The following is a 20,106-nucleotide window of genomic DNA, read 5'->3' on the forward strand; positions in this document are numbered from 1 at the left end:
ACTTTCCCCGCCAGAGATATACAACCCGGGTCCTCTCTGTGTGACCTTCCTGCCAATTCTATTCAAGCAGCCCTGAAAATAAGAGGCGATTCATCATCCGAAGCGTGACTGTCGTGCCCGTCACATGCAGTGGTACTCCTGCAATTGCAGATGGACTGCTATGGCTGGAAAACTCAATAGACTGAAAATGGGCATTTCTCCCACATTTCTTGCTAAGCTTCGTTAAGAAAAATCCAACAATGCAGACGAACACTGAAGTCATCCGCTCATAAGACGCTGGGGCCCAGACAGCAGAGCACTAAACAACAATGTTGTTGGGGGTGGTGGAAGGGATCTGTTAAGCCCCGGGGGCTATTAAGCTCTAAACCGCTTCGACTTTCTAGAAAACATTGCATTAAATCGTAGCTTAACGTCTGATTAATGTAGTGAAGACTAACACGGAAGTTCCACGAATGCGGTGTAACCTCCTCTTCGGCTGCATCCGCTCTGGGGTTGCAGTTCGAAAGCCAGTTGCGCCATGTTCACCGAATAAAGCACATACACGAAAACAGAACATCTTGATTTTCTAAAGGAACTAATATTTCGCCCTTTTTGGAGCATATCCACTCCAGCTGCTTGTAGAACCGGTTTGCTGACAGTCCATGCAGCATTGGGAAAGGCTGCTTTGTAGACCATTCGAATGCATATCTGGCTGTGAGTTCGTCAGCAATACTGCAATAATAGCACTAGGATGCTTCCTGAGAGTTGATACAAACTCGCAAAACCTAAGGGAACTACCATGCGATGACCAGCCCAACGCCACTCTTCAGCATTTGCCCGCCGACTTGAAATAACACTAGCGCGTTGCAAGGAAACGTCCCCGCAAGTTCGGACGGTACAATCTCCCAAGTTCAGCTAATTGGTGCACAGACCCTTGAACATATATCCCCCATTAGTGAATCTCGTTTGTTTTAGCGCACTGCAGTGAGCGATTGCCTGCGAACACCGTTTGCAGGTCAAATTCATCACCAAGGCCAACTTGCCTGACAACTGTATATACGACTACAGCTACTGAATACCAAGTCTCATTGGTCTCAACCAGGGTAAAATGTGCGTGCATCTCCACACGCTGTATCCTGTCTCCTCCTGTGTCGCATATGCCTCGAATATATATAGATCGCAGAGAGCGATATGGAACAAAATCAAGATTGCCGTTTCGTGATCTACTTGCAAAGCTTCAATTCCTCCTTGAGGTCAATGTGTCATTTCCGGTACTTCCGTGTCTACTTCTAGGTAATCCCCTGTCGACACCATTAGAGAGCTCCTAGTCTCAGAATCGGTGTCTCGACCAAATGTGAGATCCCGCAGGTCGAGACTTCCAACGTATAGAGTAAATCATGCTCTGGAGTTGCACACAGTAGCATTCTACGCATTCTCGAATTGTTTACCCCTTTGATCAGCTCTCCGCTCTCCCCAAATTCCCCCAGTTGTAACCGGAGTGCTATAACTTCATTCTTCCCGAACAACACTCCAGCTTGTGATAGCCTTGGCGTCGTCATGTAGCTGTCAGCACCAAAAGAGGCCGCCGACGGACCTAGCTGCATCATCGGCAGGTCGGGAGGCCATCAGAAGCTTGCTTATGCTCGTAAGCGAGCTGTCGTGTACCAACGCGTAACTCAACCATTCGAGCAACAAGCGATTAGACGGTAGCAACAAGAAAATAGGCCTGCAGGATGCTGATGAATGCGCTCACTCAGGAATGTTAGCATGGGACTTGATGACGGATCTCATGACTTAGCATTTTCGGTTCAGGAGGCGTTTAATGCTTGGCAAAAAATTTCTTGGCAATGAACGTACTGAGGCCACTAAGACGCTTCGGCAGCAAGCCTCCGTCCAATCCATACAAAGACACTGCTAGTAGCTGCTGTGCCATCGCACTCATATCGGGTAGTGAGTGCTGCTGGAGACCTTATCTGGGAGTTGAAGTGACCTGCTCCGTGAACTGCTGCTGCCGCTGCCATCGCTGTAGTTGTTTCAACAGATGCCGTTTAGCAGCTGTTGCACTCAAATGCGTAGCCTCGATATATGGAAAAGTGATTCTTGGCTCGCCTTCTCTGCCTGCCACATAAATCCAAACCGCCAATCTCAAAGCCTCTCCCTACAATTCCTGAATATGTGAGAAATACGTATTTCTTGATGGGGAAAGATGGTGCTGCTGCAGCAGCAGCGACAGCAGCGGCAGCACAACAAACTTACCAACTCTTGAGGTGTTAATCTGGAGTTCAGAACAGCCACAATTTTTCCTTCTAGCCTTTGCTCCTCCTGCCTGCTGAACTGCTGCAACAGCAGCTCGACTTGTTGCTGTAGCAGCAGTAACAAACCGCGAACCCTCTGCAGTTCATTCGCTTCCCGCCGCCCCACGCTTGGAAATAGACTTGCCTGTGCAGACATTCAGCCTCAAAAAAACGCTGTAGCCCAAGCTGTAGACCCCAGCAAATCCAAAGCCATTCATTTTGTGCTCCAAAGAATGCTGTATCCCAAGCTGTAAATCCTAGCACTGGCATTTGGATGCCGCCTACTGGGAGAAATGCGTCAATAAATCCACGTGCAAGGTCAAGCAGCACAGCCAGCGGCAGTGGAGGCTCCTCTTGCTGTTTTTGTTCTAGCTGCTGCTGCGAAAAACCCTCCAACCGCTGCTCTAGTCCCACGTCTTTGCAGTACTGCTGCTGCAACCAATCAACCAATTGTCTCAACAGCGACTCTGCGGCATTCTGCTGCAAGTGCTGTTTTTGCTTCTGTTGCGTCTGTAAATGCAGAAGGCTTTCCGCTAGTAATGAGGGCTGGAAGTGCTGCGCATGGCGCAGCAGCACTCGCAGCAGCTGGGGTCTCCACTGCACAAGCAACGCCGCATTTTCCTCCTGTAAGCAAGGCAAATCCATATACGGGACAACAGAAGCTTCCATCATCGAGTTACACCAGCCAGAGCAGCAGACTCACTAATGACACAGACTACACGCACCCTCAAGGACGGACAACAGCAAGCGCAAGCCGCAGCCGTCTCTAACTCGAACTGTATCAGCAGCTCCACAACGGTGCGGTGAGGAGCCAATATCTGCGCATGCAGTAGCAGGCAGATTGCCTCCTCTGTAGGCAAAAAGACAGCAACAAAAACCGCACCGCGAAATGCAACCCGAGCAGACTGAAACATGTAAATGGGCGATGCAATTTGTAGTAGTTGCAAAACTAGAACTAAACGACACGCGCAGCAGCACCAGTCTGCACAGCTCTCGCTGCGACGGGCTCAAGGAGCGTCGCCAATTGTGGCAGCACAAGCAACAGCATAAGCGACAACAGTCTTACCCATCTGCCGCCTCGTCTCTGGAGATTTTATGAAGAGACCAAAGCTCTGCTGCAGGGTCTGTGGGCTCAAAGGTTGTCTGGGCAGCTGCAGCAGCTGCTCCACTATCTTCTGTTGCCGCTGGTTGAAAATTTGACGGAGCTGCTGCTTTATGAGTTTCCGGTGCTGGCCAACAATAACATTGCTCGAGATTCCGGCTGCTGCAAAGTTACCCGAAAAAAGCATCAGTCGCAGCAAGAATATCTGCGCCGTATACTCCTTCAGCGCTATCGGCAAATACATTGACGCAGGCAGTAATGGGCATTGACAGCAAATCCGAAGAACCAAAAGAGGATCCGATATGGTTCAGCAGCAAAATGCTTGCCATTAAGCCAGCTTTCAGCCCTAGAAACTTGCAAGGCAAAGCCCACCCTGGCAGAAGAACAGCAGCAATTGGGCATCAGCGAGAACCACCCACCGACAGCTTGTGCCAATGAAGGCGCTGGTGAGCAGCAGCGTGTAATGAACGATTTCCCCTCACATTCCCAAAGCAGTGAAAGAGGCTGCTGGCGCTGCGGCTGTTGCTGGTGCCACATCGACTGGTACCATAGAGCACTAACCTAAGCAGCAGCAAGACAGGGAAAAGCAGCTCACATGAAACGTGCACCAACAAGCCAGTTCGCGGAATGTGCATGTGTGTGCTGATCTCCCTCGCACCTTATCTCACTCCGCCGGTACTTCTGCTCCAGACAAGGCCTCTACTTCTGGAGCAACTGCTGCTGTTGCTTGTCAGCTTACAGAGTGCACTGCAGTTGATGGTAGATGCGTGGTGTACGCTGGGCCAATGCGTGAAAACCAGCGGAGGTCTCGCAATAAAAAACTGCAGTAGCTCGTCCTGGCGTTAGTCACTCCCGTTTCCTGGGCTGTTTCTATTGCTGGTACTGCAGACCACTCTAAACAGCAGGCAGAAGACAGCAGGACACTGCCACCTGCTATTGTTGCTTTCTTTATTCCTTTAGGCGTTGTTTGTGCTAAAGGCAGTAAACGCCGGCTGCGCTTCAGGCAGCGAAGGCGGCCTTCAAAAGCGCGGTCAAAACCAAAAACCTGCAAGAGAAGCACAAGGTAGGTCATAGCAGCTTCGCGATACTAGCTTCCAGCTTTGTCTCTTTGATTGCAGGAAAAAATGGTGGCACGAAAGGCAGCTGCAGAAGTCACTGAATCAATTGTGCTTAATAGCATACAAGCAACTCTCCTTGGACTGAATCCACAAGCAGCACGGGATCGGCGGCAGCAGCTGCGGTTCCTGCTGAACCAAATGTTGCCTGCAAACAGCTTATGGAACGCGGGGCTTGGCCGCCCAAACAGAGTTCTTGTAGCACAGGCCCATCCTCACAGCTACTGTTCAGGCAGCTGCCGCTATTGTTGGCTTTTCCGTCGAACAATGCACCCTTCACGGCCAAGGAGCCGTAGAAAACACCTACCCCTGGTGCAGCAACCACAAGAAGCACCCGGTACAAATCCCCTGCACCTGAAAAAATTTTCGGCATGGACTGGAGCTGCACTGCTTCGATCTGCAGCGAGCCTGCAGCAGCAGCCGCAGCTGCTGCTGTCGGCAGCAGCAGGCGAGACAGCATCTGCTCTTCCAACGTCTTCGGCTCAAGCAACGAGCAAAGAAGGGCTGGGTGTTTCTCGGTGACGTTTTTGCTCTGTAACTTTTTCGGCAGCACCAAACTAATGGTGAGTACAGCGTCAGGGCAACGCTGCGGTAACTTCTGTTCCTGCTCATTATCGTGCTCCAGCTGCTTCTGCACCGTGAGCAACGGCAGCAGCTTCAGTAAATGGCCCCCAATCTGCCAACAGCGATAGCCAGCACAATGGTAGTACACAACGCAAATGCATAGAGCACCTGTCACTCCCTCATTCACCAGATTCCCCAGCGTTTCCGATGTTCCAGCTTGTGACGCCTACCTCGGCGCGCGCAGCGATCTTCAACGCTGTGGTTGGTAGGGGAAGCGCCGTCTGTGTATCGGTGCCGCTGCTCCTCTTGTGAGGCCTGAGGGCCACAACTTCGCCTGCTGCTGCACCTGCAACGATGAAGGTTGCAATGCCTGTTTCCGTTGCTGTGAAAGGTGCAACGAAGCAACCACATCCTGCGTCCAAAGATGTTCCATTTGGTAGGCTATATACCTCTAATATCGCATTGTTGGAAGCCTGAAGTCCACAGATGCCAGCAAAAACCACGAGGCATTTCAGGCAATATCTATGGGACGCAAGAGTTCACTTTTGGCTAAACCAGCAGTACAACGGACCGGTAGGGAGAGGGACGGAAAAGATGAAAATGGGGACAGCAGCAAAGCCACGTACTCCACATTTGGCGATGGTTTTGTTCGATCTCCACAGATATTCTGAGGGCTCCTCGGAGTTCAAACAGCTGTTGCGAGAAAGCAATCGAGCTGCCACTTTGCTGCTCCTGCCTGCCGTGTCTGACTCCACGGCGGCTACGCAGAACGCAGGAACCGGCCGCCATTCCTTCTGTTCGCTGTTTGAGGTTCCGGAATCAGCAGCAGAGCAAGTAGCGGGACCTTTGTCGCGGTGCTTCTTAGGTGATTTCTGAGCTTCCCCAGCACTGCTGATTCCCATATTCTTGCTGCGGCTTCCGCTGCTGGCTCTATGCTTGTTGCTGACTGCTGTCGGCTATGCTGCAGCCAGGAAGGACACCTTTTGTAGTCTGTACAAAGAAGCCGATTGAAATCTTGCTACCGCCACGAAGAGCACGTAATGATACAGAAAACACTGCTTTACCGTGCGCCAAATGATTCGATACTAGCATCCACCGCTCCTGGTGCCGCTGCCTCTATCACTAGTATTATGCTTCTATATTCGTTCGCCGTTCTACATTCACTCAGGTGAAATGATGCGTTTTCATTGTTAGAGCAGTTTCCGTGAGGAGAAATCGGTACAGGTGCCCCACACCAACGGGGCCCCGAGTACCATTGCGATTCAGCAAGGGAGTGCATGCGTGGCTGCGCAAGAAATTGATTAGTAGCTGGATGAAGAACTTCCAGCTGAAGTATCTACTTGCTTTTTTTTAAAGGCCGAAACAGGTGCAACACGGGCGCACATTGCGAAATTCGGGCGCGGCTGCAACAGTTGGGGCAGTTGAAATGGGAACAGCGAACACGGCGGCAGCATGAGCGACAGGGGCAACCTGAGGTTTCACAATAGAGCTGCTCCGCACAAACTAGTTCTTGCTGATGATGCAAACATCAGCTATAGCCAAATCACACTCCCCCGCAGCAGCAGCTGCTAGAGCAGCAAGAGCAGCTGCAGCAGCAATGGCAGCTACCGCACCGTTCGTACATGGTACGTGCTGCGTCTGGCTGCGTTCAACAGTTCGTTGTGAACCAGCGACAAGGGTTGCGAGGGGCGCACTAACGGGAGGAGCGCAAGCAGCAAAAGGAGCCACGCCAGCTGCCTGTGTAGCATCAGCTCGAACAGCAATAAGAACAGCAGATATTCGTCTGAACCGGACTTCCCGTGTATTGGGACTTCTGCAGGACCGTCCCCTTGGGACGGCCATGCAGTCACGGTGCCACCGGCGCTCCCTCGCACCAACAACACCTGAAGTGACAGTGCTGCAGGCTAATATGCAGCAAAGGGCGGCATTCTCTCCCATGCGAACACAATTCGCAGAACCCAGCAGCAGCAGCATTGATATCAAGAGCAACAGCAATGACTGCTCCAGCAGCACCAAAAATAGCAGTGTCACCACCAGCAGCGAGAGCCCAATATCTAAGGTGCAGCGACAGCAGCAACGGCATGTGGTCCATTGGAACGTATCCAAAATGTGTCCCGTATGCAATGTGAGTCCTGCGTTTGTCGCTGTTGATTCTGCAGTCTTGTAGTACTGTTCTTGTGAGAGCTGCCTTTGTTGCTCCATACTGCCTTGTCCAGTATGAAGGACGCCGTTGCTGCCAGGGCTTCTGCCGCCAGTCGGCGTTGCTGTTTCTGACTGGGGTGCAAGCGGTGCCAGCAACAGGAGAGCCTGTGGAAGCGGCTGCACCGACAACGCCGCTTTAGCAACAGCTGTGTCGCCGGGAACTGGCACAGTTACTGCCAGTCGCAGCCCACTATGAGCGTACAGGTGCGGCAGCTGTGTGCTGTGCCATCTGTGCGTAGAAGTCTGTGTCTCGAGGCCAAGTGGAGTATTTGCCTTCTGCGTGCGCCGCTGCGTGGCGATTTCTCATGGGCTACTCCGTTAGCAGCAGGAAATGCGGGCTCATTGGGTAAGCTGCTGCTGCAGTTCCTGCACCTGCCGCTGCGCTTAAGGCTGGATGTAGCTGCCCTTGAGAGCTTGCTTGATGGGCCGTTTGCTGTTGTCATTGTAGGCATATGCATGTGCTGCGCTACGCGGACCTTCGACAGCAGCAGCAGCTGCAGCTCGAGATCAATGAACGCCTTCAGCAACAACGTAAAACGGCAGAAGCGGAAGAGCCACCAGCTGTTAAGAAGCCGTGACACGTAAGCACTCATGCCGCTGTTGACCCGGGTGTTCTATATCCGTAGCCAAGAAGGGCAAGCAGTAGCAGCAGCAGAAGCGCTACCACCAGCCGTGCAGGAGCAGCCACTTGCACAGAACCCAGAGTTACAGGCGCCGGTTACAAAAACAAGGCTTCAACATGGAACGAAGCAACATCTGCTACACCACTCGTTCTACTTCAGCAGCCCCGGCATTTTGCGTACTGCTACCGCGCCGGTGCGCCATAACCAGTGTACTTAGAGTAACTGTGCACTGCCACAGTACAACGGGACGACAGCTGTCTGGTTTTGCGTGGGATGCACTTCTATTGATCGCCCGTTCAAGCCCCTGCAGCGGGAGCACTTGAAGCAGCGGCAGCTGCTGCAGCACGACCTGCTGCAGCACGAGCTGCGGCAGCACGAGCTCCAGCGGCACGAATCAGGACTTGACGAAAGTCATGGCGTAAAGAAGGCGCATTGTGGGCTCCTGGATGAATCTTTTGTTGAAAGGATTATATATGAATCCCACCTCATGCAGCGGCCGAAGCCCCGCGGCTCTACATAGAGATCGTATCTCTTCGGGGGTGCTGAAATTTTTCCAGTCATGCGTACCCTGCAGACACGTTTCGTTGCACCGTAAATACACCTCGTGCATTCAGTCGTTTAGATGCTTCCCAGCTTTTAGATAGGGGTAAACTGACAAACACGGCGAAAAACGCATCGACGAGATCTAGACTCCCGCAAGCATACGTTTCTGAGGTATACTTAAACGTTATGGTACACAACACTACATTTGATGTGACGTCATGGGTTCATTGTGTTCAATAAGCATTAGATTGCGGACCCTGCAAAGCTAAATGTGCAGCCATACGTAGGTACACACGAACGGAGACTGGTGCTGTGAAGACGAGGGAACAGAATCAAGCTGCTCGCTTGCTCAGCTGGTTAACTGTTAAATAATTTTCCACCAGCAGGACCTCCATGAGTGCTGCAACACTAGTTGGCGAGATAGGAGCCCAAGGATTCTGTCTCGTGTAGCAAATAGCAGCAAGCAGGGGATGAGTTATTTGTGGATATGCCTAGTTTGCCCTTTAGTTGGCCTTTAGCTAGCTAGATGTCCACCTATCCGTGTAGCTTGCTAGACCCTTACCTTTGGGATGATGCTCAGGAGATGTTCGGCCACGAGAATTGAGGCGACGTAATTTTCCGGGGTTCGGTTAAGTGACGTTAGCATGAGGAGTCCACCCTGTTGCAGCCGCGCTGCCGCCGCGGCAATTGCGGCTGCCTTGCGTTCCTTCCCCCATATATGCTCGATTACCTCCGACATCACTGCTGCATGAAAGTGACCACACTCCGACCTGCATGGGCACCACAACCCGTTGCTGTTGCCAATGTTGCTTTAGTGGCTATCCCTGCCCAAAAATAAGCAGCGAACAACCACACCGCAGCAGCACATAATACTACAATAGGAATTGCCGCATCTTGAGTACCTTACCGTTTCGGCAGAGTGCAAGCGTCTGCTACGACGTAGGACAGACGACTGCCCAAGTCAGGAAGGCCCTGTGAGGCTGAAGCAACAGCAACAGCAACGTCATCAGCAAGCGTCCAAGAAAAAAAAAGTGGGGCTGCGGCATTGCCCAAATCGCCAAGGCCAGTGGAAGGAGACAAAGTAAGAGCAGCAAAACAGCACTATGTATGTATCTGACCGCGCTGCTTCTGTCTGCGTCCCGCTGCTGCAAGGAGCTGCTCGTTAGAATCAAACCCGGTGACTGAAGCTCCTGCAGCAGCAAGGCCTTCGCTAAGAAGGCCTCCGCCGCAGCCTATGTCAGCGATGCGCACTCCGCATAGAGGCAGCTCGGCCACTTGCGCCTGCTGCTGTTGTTGCAGCTGTGGGAGCGACCGAAGGATCTGCTGGTAGATAGGTAGCGTCTGCAATTGCTGCACTAGCAAGGATACCCGCACTGGGGTGTACGCATGCAAAGCCCCAGCAGGACCTTCGGGGTCCCACCAATCATCGGCTTGTGCAGAAAATAGCTTTTCCTCGTTGTGCATTTGCTGACGATATTGCTCACTGCTGGGGCTGCCGCTCCCAGCAGTGGAGCTTGTGTGCCTGCTGAAATTTTTGTCGCAAGGAGAGCTTCTGCACTGTCTTTCATCGTTGCTATGGCGGCGGCCCCCAAGCACGCAGTTGCTCGTACCTGGAAAGCTCGGTAGTTTCGAGGACTTACTGTTGCTGCTCCCATTGCTCCAACGATTGCGGCCGTGCTTCTTGGCGCTGTTGAAGGATCTAGTGCAGCTGTAAGAATGTGGTGAAGAACTAGTGGCGCAGGCAGGAATAGCAGGAGCCGCATTTCTGGCTGCTTTCGATGCGGCAACCCCACTGCCGACGGAACTTCTAACTAAGAGAGTTAGAGAGAACATCTCAAGGATATTCTGGGCCTTTCTGGATAGTAACCGAAAATCTATGGTTCCAAAGCCCGAGATTTACACATGCAGCTAGGCTTGAGTGCTGAAGTTTAACCTATTTAGCTGTACGCTTAATACGACAAAAGTACAGGGCGGGGCTGCATGTGGTACAGCTGCATTTGCTTTAAAAGGTGCAGATTGTGAAAAAATCTTCAGAAATTTTGAATCCCTAAAATTGTACTGGGTTGAGTTAGAAGCCTTGACTCCATTGAGAATCACCGCATAAGAAGCGCCAGAAGCTTTCCAGATCCACTTCAGTGAACGCGGCAGGACGTCGCGAAATGCAGCAGAAGCCGCATAGGTTGCGGTACAAAATAACGAACATACTGGCTTATATTTGTAATGGAGCATTCTCACGATCGTAGGGGCTGTAGCAACGACAGCACGGGCTCGACTGCTGGAAACAGCAGCACGAGCAATCGCAGCAATCGCAGCAGCGATCGTTGTCGGACCTCGAGCGATCCGACCTGCAGGAACACCTTGGCGAAAGACATTGCTGACAAAAATATTAGTCGAGATAGTACTATTAGTGGGACCACGAACACTGTCAGCAGTGATTCCATTGGGTGGGCTGGCAGCATCACCGGCAATTACTACGTGCCTCCTCCGTGGGGCCTCACGAAAGCTGGGTATGACGCTTTGGGTACTTCAGCAAATATAGGCACACTGGAAGGTCCTGCAGCGAAAGCAGGAGGGACCGCAGCAGCAGCTGCTCTGCCGCATGCAGTGTTGCAAGTAATCCGTCAAGGAATCACTATCGAGTCTTTTCGTCTTGAGCAGAAGCCGTATTGGGTTATTGGCAGTAATGAGCAAGCAGACATTTACTATCCGCACCCGTGTGTCTCCAGACGCCACCTAGGTAAGCCACACGCCCTTAAATCGTAGCACATGCCTAGAAATTTATGTTCTGCACGTGGGAACAGCACTGCATCAACAGTAGCAAAAGCAGCAGCATCAATGTGACACTGCGTAATTGTTGTTGCAGTTCTTCAGTACAGTCAAAGCGCTCCACACAGCCTTTACGCTGTGGACTTGGGCTCCTCTTTTGGCACTTGTTGCAACGGCAATGCCCTTCCCGCCAGACAGCCCCTCTTGCTGCTCGGGCCTGGTGTCCCCGATGCTGCTGCCTCTTTCGTCCCCTATACGCAGACCGATTCGGACAGTGTTCGCAGCAGCGACAACGCCAGCAGCAATACCAGCAAAGCGTTGCTGTCTGGAGATGAAGACGACGGGGATGAAAGCTGCGTGTTTGTCTTGGGCACGCCAGGAACAACCAACAGGTTCATTGCTGTTGCTCGCGCTACAGTACTTGCCTTTGCTTGCGTGCTTCAGTCTCCGCAGCTGCTGCCGATGCTGTACTGGTTGCACCTGTCCTGAGTTGTGTTCACTGTTTTCACTTTTGCAGATGAATTTGCCACTTGTGCTTCCCTGTATTGTTATTCCGGCTGTACTAGCCTCTTAAGTGATGCTGCTGTCACTGAATACCTTTACTTAATGTGAGTTACTTTTGCTCCTGTTGGGTGTTCTTGCGCTCTGCAGGCTGTTCGTAATCGGAACTGGCAAAGCTGCTGAGACGGCACTCACACTGACAGCGCAACCAGCAGCAAGAGCAACGAAACCAGTAGTGGCAGCGACGACAGCTAGAACCAAGGCAGCAGCAGGAGTCGCCCCTGTCAATGCAAAGACAGCCAAACGAGAGTTGAAGGAGCAGCAGGAAGAAGCGCGATTTCTGCAGTTGGTGCAGCAGCAGCAGCAGCTTGAGGAGAAAGCAGCGACCGCCGCTGCTGCAGGTGATGAGGCAGGTGCAGCGGCAGCAGAGGCGGCAGCAGAAGCGGCAGCAGCGGCTGCTGACGCACTGCAGTGGCAGCTTGACAGCAGGAAACGGCGAAAAGCTGAGGCATTCTTCGCGGCTGCCTGCAGCTTCGATGAGGATGACTCCTTCTTTGACAGGACGGCAACAGCAGCAGCAAATACTAGTAAGGGGACGCAACAGCAAAGTAAGCCTCTGGATGAGCTGTCTATCAAGGCAGCTTTGAAGTCCTTGAGGCAGGAGATAATGGAGCTTGAACTGCAGAAAACAAAGGGCGCTGCTGCTGCGGCGATAGCACAGGGACCAGCTGCTGCCGCAGTTTTAGCAACGAAAACAGCAAGCGCGACTGCAGTAGCACAGAGAATTGCAGTCTCGACAACAGCAACCGCAGCGGCAGATATAACGACGCAACCTGCAGCTGCTGAAGAAGAAGAAGATTGTTTAGACGCCTTCATGCGGCAGACACACGATGCACTGAATGCCGAAGAGCAGCAGAAGTTGCAGCAACAGATCGACGCAAAGCGTAAGCAGCTTGCCGAGTACAGAAAGCTGCTAAGGGTTACGAAAACCTAAAAGTAATGTAGGCTTCACTGCCGTGATCTTGGTAGTACTCCTGAGGTAGCAGCCACCTTTGCTGTTGGGGTCACCTCCACGTTGGCTACTGCTGTAGACTGAAGCAGCAGGTTCTCCTTCGAGGAGTTAGCGAGTACTGTGCTTGTCACAGCCCGTGTTTGAAGTACACTTGTTTGCCATGTTCCTAGTGCTGCCTCGGCTGCTGCGGTAGGCGGCATTTGGTTGCCTTTTTCCTCTCGTTGTGGGCATACTTGGCATACTTGCTTTTGGTCCTCACACAATCGCTATCGCCTCAGGTGTGCAGTGGCTGCGGTTGTTTCTGCTGTAGCCCTCGGTGAAACTGTTGCTGGCATAGTTCTCGCTCAAGCCATTGTTTATATTGTTTGCACAGCACCTGTTGTACTCATTGTTGGAGCTGCTGGTGCCTTTGTGCTATTCCTCGGCTGGCCTGTGGCCGCTGACGTAGGCATGAACTGATCCCTTCAAAAGTGAAGAGTGCGGCATTTTTGTAAGCTGAAGAAACTGCGAACGACAGTCCTTGAAGTGTCTGTGGTCTACAAGTTGGAGAACTTTGTAGGTCGGAGTGCAGATTCATCTGCTGTTTAATGTGTTTGATGTAGCTAGTGTCGAGAGGGACCTTGTAAGGTTTAGCTGCATTCTGACAAATGTGGGCCGATGGAGACCTCTCGCAACGGTTTTCTGCGCTTTGACACTTCTGAAGTTTACAGTACATCGAGCGGGACGTAGGCTGATGCCAGCTCTACATTGTCACTGCACCCCGTCTGAAGTGGTAGCTTAACCACGGCCTTGTTGCTCCTGAGTAGGCCAATATTAACATTATGATTATTTGCGCTGGCATGCATTGCTACAGCTGAACTTCCGTGCCCTGTCGCGGCAGTCGATTGAGATCTTGACACTGTGGTTCTCCTGCTACTGGTGATCCACCACGTCGATCGGTAGCCTGTTGAGGCAGTCTGCCCCTCTTCGTTCGCTTTATCTTTCCTTCTTCAGCTTCAATCAATGCAAAAGCAAAAAGGGCGAGGAGTTGCTTGCCGGTCATTTACTCATGGCGGCTTCTGCTGCGCGACACGTGACCGTTGCGGCTGGAAGGCAGCTCCAGCTGCGCGCACGTGATGACAGTATTCTCCTCCGCGTTCCCCCACATCTGTGTTGAATTAAAATAAGCGTTTTCGTTTCTTTGTGTATTCTTAAGTTGTGCACTTATTTCAACTGCGTTTCCCCCCAAGGTCTACTCTTGTCGCGGACATCGTCGTCTAAGGCCTGGGCTAAAATGATCCCCGAGCACTGAAGGCGCCAGAGAAATGCCGGCAGAGACTGACAGCTATTCTCTTTCTGGAAGTCTTTAGGGTCCATCTTGTGCCGCGCATTTACAGATATGAGGCCCGCCTGCCTATTTGTGCTTTGCGTGCGGACGGCTGCAGCAGCGGCAGTAGCAGGCGTGCCAGCAGCAATAGCTTCTCCACAACCATCAACAGAAGCAGCAGAGACCACAGCAGCAGAAGCTTCAGCAGTAACTCTTACACTTGCAACGACTACGGCTGAGGCAGCGACTGACCCGTCAGCTGGGCGCCTCAGCGGCGATGCTGAAACTTCTCCAGCCAATGCAATCCCAACTGCATCTACAGGCCCTGAGAACTTCAACTTGAAGCAGCAACGTCAGATTCCAGAGTCAGCGCTAGAAGCGCCGATCTCTGCCAAGTCCCGCGAAACTCGACTGCCCTCTCGCCCGCGGACTATTTGGAGGAATGTTGTCAAGGCAATCACAGCGGCTGCGGCTGTTCTGTTAGTGCTGATGTATCTGCGGAAACAGAATTCGCAAGAAAGGCGCTCGAAGGAAAAGGAATCAGAGCAATATTCGCAACCCAAGCGGAAATCTGAGCAAGAGCAAGAGATGCTGCGGGGCGAACAGCAGGTGTTTCTGCAACAGCAGCTGCAAGGACGCTTGCAGGAGACCCAAGGACAACAGAGTGCACAAGAGGATCAGCATGTGAAACACCTGCAGCTAAAAGGACATGAGCATTTTCAGCAGCAGGCGCACCCTCAGCTGCTACAGCCGCAACAGCTGGGAAGTAAGCAGCGTCAAGACGCCTGGTTTGAAGCACACCCGTTGCAGCCGCAGCAAGCGCTACAGCAGCAGAGATGGCAGCCGGAACTGCCCCAGCTACAACCTCAGCCCCTGGCACCGCAAGAACTTCCCAATATGCAAGCGCAAGTTCCGCAGTTTCAACAGCTCCAAGAGGACCAGCGGCAACTTCAGAAGCCCGGACAACAGCTACAGTTGCAGCAGCTGCAGCTACAACAATCGCAGGAGCAGCAGGAGCATTTGCAGGAGCAACTGCAACAACGCGACAAGCGAGAACACGCACAACAATTGCATCCCTGCTTTTCTAGGGGACAGGTACGCTAGGGTCAGCAGATGCAAGGATATCTGCTGGGTGTTAGTGCATATTCTCTTACTCATAGTCCAAGGAAGAGGCCCAGGGTGGCTAACAGTACCTTCAGATCTGCCATACCGTCTTTTTTCTAACTTGCCTTATCGCATGCATTTGTGACACCCAAGGGGATTGCGGCGGCACTTTTGCGAGCCTCACCTGCTACGTGGCCGTTTCCGGTGTCAAGCATCTCACAATCGCCGATGTTTACGTGTATCTACATTACTCGCTGTATGCTGGCTGGCAAAGCCAAGTTGCTCCTTTTTTTTTGCACGTGAGCCGCTGTTTCTGGTCTTTCTATGGCACTGCTGCAATGGTTCTACGTAACGCATGGCGTAAATAATTACCCGCGATTGCCATTCTGGATGCAGACAGTGAGCTGGTGGGATTTGGCGACAGCAGGTGCACCAACAGTGTCAGTATATGTTCAGAATATTGTACATCTACCTCTATGCACAAAGTGGGTGCAGCTGGCTGTACAAAGCCAAGGGCGGTATAAGGTCTATTTGCTGAGACCTGCCGCTGTTACTTTCGCGCCGAAATTTATGCACTTTTTTCATATTAAATGCTGGAGGCTCAAAGCGTCTCGGCAGCAGCAGTTCAAAGCACACTGCACTGCCTGGAGAAGGGCCTTACAGCATACTTCACTGGCCCGAGCTTGGTTGGGCTACTGCCCACCAGACATGGGTTGAGTTCACTTGAGTACGATGCTTGGCGCCCTTTTAACGAAACCGATTGCGCACCGTCGTCACAGGCATAGCAGTATGACGGTTTGTGAGAGGGCCTTCAAGGGTATCATTTTGCTGTATCTGAAGGCTCGCAGTGCGCGTAACTGAGAATGCTAAGCATACAAGATGCTACGAGGGACCTATTAGTGCTCGAAGGCCAACCTCCGGACACGGTGCACAGCGCTTCGAAACTGCTGAAAGGGTGTGACCAGCAGGACAAAGCTGCTAGCTGAAACAGAGCAAACGAAATCACAGGCCGGATAGGTCAAAGTGCAGATTTTTTAGCACAGATGCCGCTGTGCAAGCCGACAGCTATGGGGTGGTTTTGACGCACGGCTTCATAAGCATGGAAGCGCTGCATTGTGTTTAATCTGAGTCTATCATCCTGCTTGACCATCTGCACCATTTCTGATCAGATGCAGAAGGGAGGTCGCACAAAGTCGGCCCTCCAGGCATACTCTTCCCCCTCTCTGTTCAGCACACGTATCCTGGAAGTGCCACTGACGGACGTCCTCATTCTTTCAGTGGCTAGGCAACCAGCGGACCTTACGCAGCTCTCCTGCTCAAGTGGAAGTTAGACTCCAGATATTGGGTGAAGGTGGGTGAAGCACCCACCTCCACCCAATGTCTGGATTCTCCTTTGTGCTGCTGCAAAAGAAGATCTGGAGACGCTACTTTGTATGCCATGAGCAAATGCTGTCTTTGTGTCGCCTTGAGAACCAGTTGTATTCTATCAAGTGGTTATGAAGACCAAAAACCAACCCATAGGCAAGCCATTGGATGCGTGATGCTTGCCAAGTAATCTTTGAGTTCTTTGCATCTAGACACTACCACGTTGTCAAATACTGGAGGCGTTTGCCGCTTCCGAAAGTCCGCATCTCCTGATTCATGGACTCGTCATGTTGACCATTCAGCAGTTGCTTGGAGACACTGGCGCTTTAAGTGGATGTGAAGGCGCCTGTTAAGAGCTAATGTGGTCAAGCGCTGCGGTGTAATTTTGCAAGGACAGGCTTGTTTTACGGTTGACGCAACAGCAAGCGCCGGGCTCTGATCGCTGCCACCGACGCTCCAGTTAGAGGATGTGAGTTTCCCTGTGGGCAGTTTGCAGCCTGTTGTCTGATATGTAATCGTATTTTATTTGGCCTGTACCACTACACCGCAAGTCTCAAACGCGAATGTAATGCGCACGAACTTGCCTTCAGCTGACAAAGCCTCCCGCAATGGCCAACACTATAACGACAGGGACATCAGGTAGATCGTGTCCGGACCGTCTACTGTTTAATACCTGCGCAGAGTGCTACAGCGTGCGTTTGGCGAAAGGGCGTTTTGCTGCTCATTTCAACTGGCACCACCTCATGCAATCGAAAAAAGAGTTCAGCTCCAGTTTGATCCCCTCTGTGACACTAGTTGCGAGCCTACGGATCTGTCCTCACATTTTGCTTTTGTACCTCCTTAGAAGCCTGTTGACTGAGCATGGCCCAAATTTAGCTTGCGTTTCTCGCGCAGTGTTTCTTTTTCAAAGACAGCCGTTAACACACAACTGTGTGCGTGCGTGCATTTGTTGCATTATGGGACGCGGTACGAAGAGCTTAGGGCGGGTTTGGGTGTTTCTAGGCAGCGTCAGTTTGATTGCAACAAAACAAGAACTCAGTTGACCAGGTTTTCCTGCCTGCTTGTTCGTACGGCTTGCCAATGGACTGCAAATTTCATAGTCAAGTATCTTGATTTTTGTCGATGCTCTGTGTACCATTGTAGGCGCGGATCCGCTATAACGTTCATGGGATATTAAGTTTTCACCAGAATATACAGAGCCCGCAGGGCCTTTGGACACTTTGAAGCGTTTCTAGAAAGGCAAAATACTAAAGGGGCTGGCATTGCTTGCTCATTTGTGAACTTGGCGGCCCCTGCATGAATTTCAGCTAGTGCGTGTTTTGATCAGTTCTGGTTGCGCACGCACCGTGGACTTCAACATATTTATATACCCGCCGCGCACAACATGCCCTGTTGAGAAATATTGAAATACTGTTGCCTTCATTGGTTCAACTAGACGAGTAGTGCTATTCAAGTGTTACATAATGGCGCCCGTTAGTTCGCTTTGTATCTTGAAACTGCTGGCGTTGTACAGACTCTCGGCTTCAACGGGCTTTTAGATGAACTAAATGTGCGGATCTTCCTCTTTCTGTATATCTGACTAATCGTTGTGCTGACGCATCACTTACCACTTTAGGAATTATACTATCTTCACTAGCTTTATGCGTCTGAAGTTACCAAACGACGAAAACTGATTACCGAGCGTAGAAGTGCTTTACAAAACTCTTTGGGCTTTTAAACATTTCAGTGCAATGCGGACCAGCACTGCTGACGGACGAACAGGTAGTGCGTGCTTTTCCCACCATGAGCTGAGTGTGCTCTAGTGCACCATTTTTAAACCGAATTGTTTCTAAAATATGCAGTGAAGGCGCCATAGTTCCGGCCGCGCTAATCTCGTGCTGCGGTTCAAATGCCCAAGGCCAAAACTTTCAAGCTCCGAAGAACAGCATTTCAGCATACTCGGACAAAGCGAAGACGTCAAGCCGAAGTCTCCCTTAAAGAAGGTGCGCACTTGACTTTTTGAAAAAGTCATTTGTTCGACTTGCGAGCCTTTCAAGTTTGCAATCTGCACATATTCGCAGCACGCTAGGATTCCCTAAGCTTACGCCTGTGCGACAGCGGTTTCCTGTTGCTCTGGCCGTGTCATCGCGTTAGGAAATGCAGGATGTCCGTTCAAGGAGCAAACAGAAGTCAAACGGCAAACTTTCGTAGCTGTACTTGCGTGCAGAGAGCAAGCGCAGCCATCCGCCTGGCCGGCCGCGGTCTCTTGCTGTTCTTCCAGAATTACTCAGAGTGCCCTAAGCATGCTGCCTTGTGCTGCATCAGTTTGGTTGTTCACGAGCGATCAGGCAATAGCAAGGATATGGTGGAGGGGAACTTCGCTTTTTACAAGCTTTGGGCTGCTGCTAATGCTCATTGCATTGACCTCGTAGACAATTAATACGCAGAAAGTTCGCTCCTTTTAAGCAGATTATTTTATTGAGCTATTAGCTCAAGACTAATGTAGAACCGAAACGCGGGCTTCAACGAGCGGCACCCCCGGAGCGCTGCGAATAGGCTTTTTACGTTCTTGTTCGCCGGATAATGATGCGAATGCTGCAAGAACATACGGAGTGCAAAGATCCTCGGATAGTCGAATACGCCGAACGCTGTTCAGCTCTTTGGGTGTAGGCGGTAAGCAAGATAGGTTGTTTATTTTGCAATTTTCCGGCAGATGTGGCTGTCGAAGCAATGTTGCGATTGGTCAGGCAGCAAGACGGTATCCGCGAATTCATCTCTGTAGAGATTGCCGTTGTACGCTCAGCAGAGTGCGCACTTCTACACAGCGAATTATCTCAGTTTTTGTGCCGTGACATCTAAACAACTGTAAATGTCGGAATGTGGGTGCAGAGCGTGAGCCAGCACTGGGTGCAGCTATCACTAAGGCGTTCTAGCTGGATGGGAGAGCCAACCTTTTTCAGACCCTCTTTGTTCTCCTGATGAAGCAGCTTCGCATTTAGTTGCCGTATAATGAATTAGCGTTATTCGTTGCAGGTTTGTCTGACTGCGGCATCACGTTACACGGAGAACCAGTGTGCTACAGTGATAGCCGTGTTCTACTTTATCTTGGATTTACGGCCTCCCGCGCATATATTTAAGTGCTACAGAGAGTCTCAAGGATTTGTGGTGATGCCTACGGGGGCCAGTTCACTACGAAATATGCAGTAAGCAATTTGCGAAGCCACTGAGAAACGCTCCTGTTTGTTCAAGCGTGTATGTAGCAGTTTTGGCCAGCACCGCTCTATGTTATGCTGCTTGTAGCTACTATTATAGAGGACTGGCTAAACAAAGAATGCGACCTATTGGAGATTTTTGTACTCGGTTTTCAGGTTATACGTTTCTCCGCTCATCACTGCTTTGCACTGCGTTGACGTTGTGTTGAAGTCGTCAGGCAGGAGCCAGTTCTTTCAAGATGTGCGAAAAACGAAGGCTGTGCGTTATGGACGGTTTTGCACCCTTTTTTGAATTGTAATTACTGGAACTCAGATAATTACTGCACGATCATGACAAAGACACATCTAGTCGGCAAAGACAGAGAGGATAATTTGTCGACACAGCTCTAGAAACATAGTGATATTTCGGAGCCTGCATTTCTGCGCAGGATCCACAATT

General features: G+C 51.3%; 4 protein-coding genes across 4 annotated transcripts; 3 read left to right on the plus strand and 1 right to left on the minus strand.

Moving 5' to 3' along the window:
* Positions 1 to 6,651: 6,651 nt before the first annotated feature.
* Positions 6,652 to 7,834, plus strand: ENH_00030190 (hypothetical protein, conserved; the record flags this gene model as incomplete). The annotated part of the gene is made up of 3 exons (XM_013584784.1): positions 6,652 to 7,179; positions 7,496 to 7,602; positions 7,705 to 7,834. 3 exons carry the CDS (start codon positions 6,652 to 6,654, stop codon positions 7,832 to 7,834), a joined length of 765 nt encoding a protein of 254 aa, XP_013440238.1.
* A 439-nt stretch (positions 7,835 to 8,273) lies between these two features.
* ENH_00030200 (3-demethylubiquinone-9 3-methyltransferase, putative) lies at positions 8,274 to 10,255 on the minus strand (the record flags this gene model as incomplete). The annotated part of the gene is made up of 4 exons (XM_013584785.1): positions 8,274 to 8,447; positions 8,985 to 9,192; positions 9,330 to 9,402; positions 9,541 to 10,255. 4 exons carry the CDS (start codon positions 10,253 to 10,255, stop codon positions 8,274 to 8,276), a joined length of 1,170 nt encoding a protein of 389 aa, XP_013440239.1.
* Positions 10,256 to 10,642: 387 nt separating this feature from the next.
* Positions 10,643 to 12,683, plus strand: ENH_00030210 (pinA, putative; the record flags this gene model as incomplete). Its single annotated transcript, XM_013584786.1, has 3 exons — positions 10,643 to 11,159; positions 11,286 to 11,580; positions 11,840 to 12,683. 3 exons carry the CDS (start codon positions 10,643 to 10,645, stop codon positions 12,681 to 12,683), a joined length of 1,656 nt encoding a protein of 551 aa, XP_013440240.1.
* A 1,396-nt stretch (positions 12,684 to 14,079) lies between these two features.
* Positions 14,080 to 15,111, plus strand: ENH_00030220 (hypothetical protein, conserved; the record flags this gene model as incomplete). Its single annotated transcript, XM_013584787.1, has 1 exon — positions 14,080 to 15,111. The coding sequence occupies one exon, from the start codon at positions 14,080 to 14,082 to the stop codon at positions 15,109 to 15,111; it is 1,032 nt and encodes a 343-aa protein (XP_013440241.1).
* Between the last annotated feature and the right edge of the window lie 4,995 nt (positions 15,112 to 20,106).

Source organism: Eimeria necatrix, genomic scaffold, assembly GCF_000499385.1.
Source record: "Eimeria necatrix Houghton genomic scaffold, Enh_scaff21, whole genome shotgun sequence".
NCBI classification, from domain to species: domain Eukaryota; phylum Apicomplexa; class Conoidasida; order Eucoccidiorida; family Eimeriidae; genus Eimeria; species Eimeria necatrix.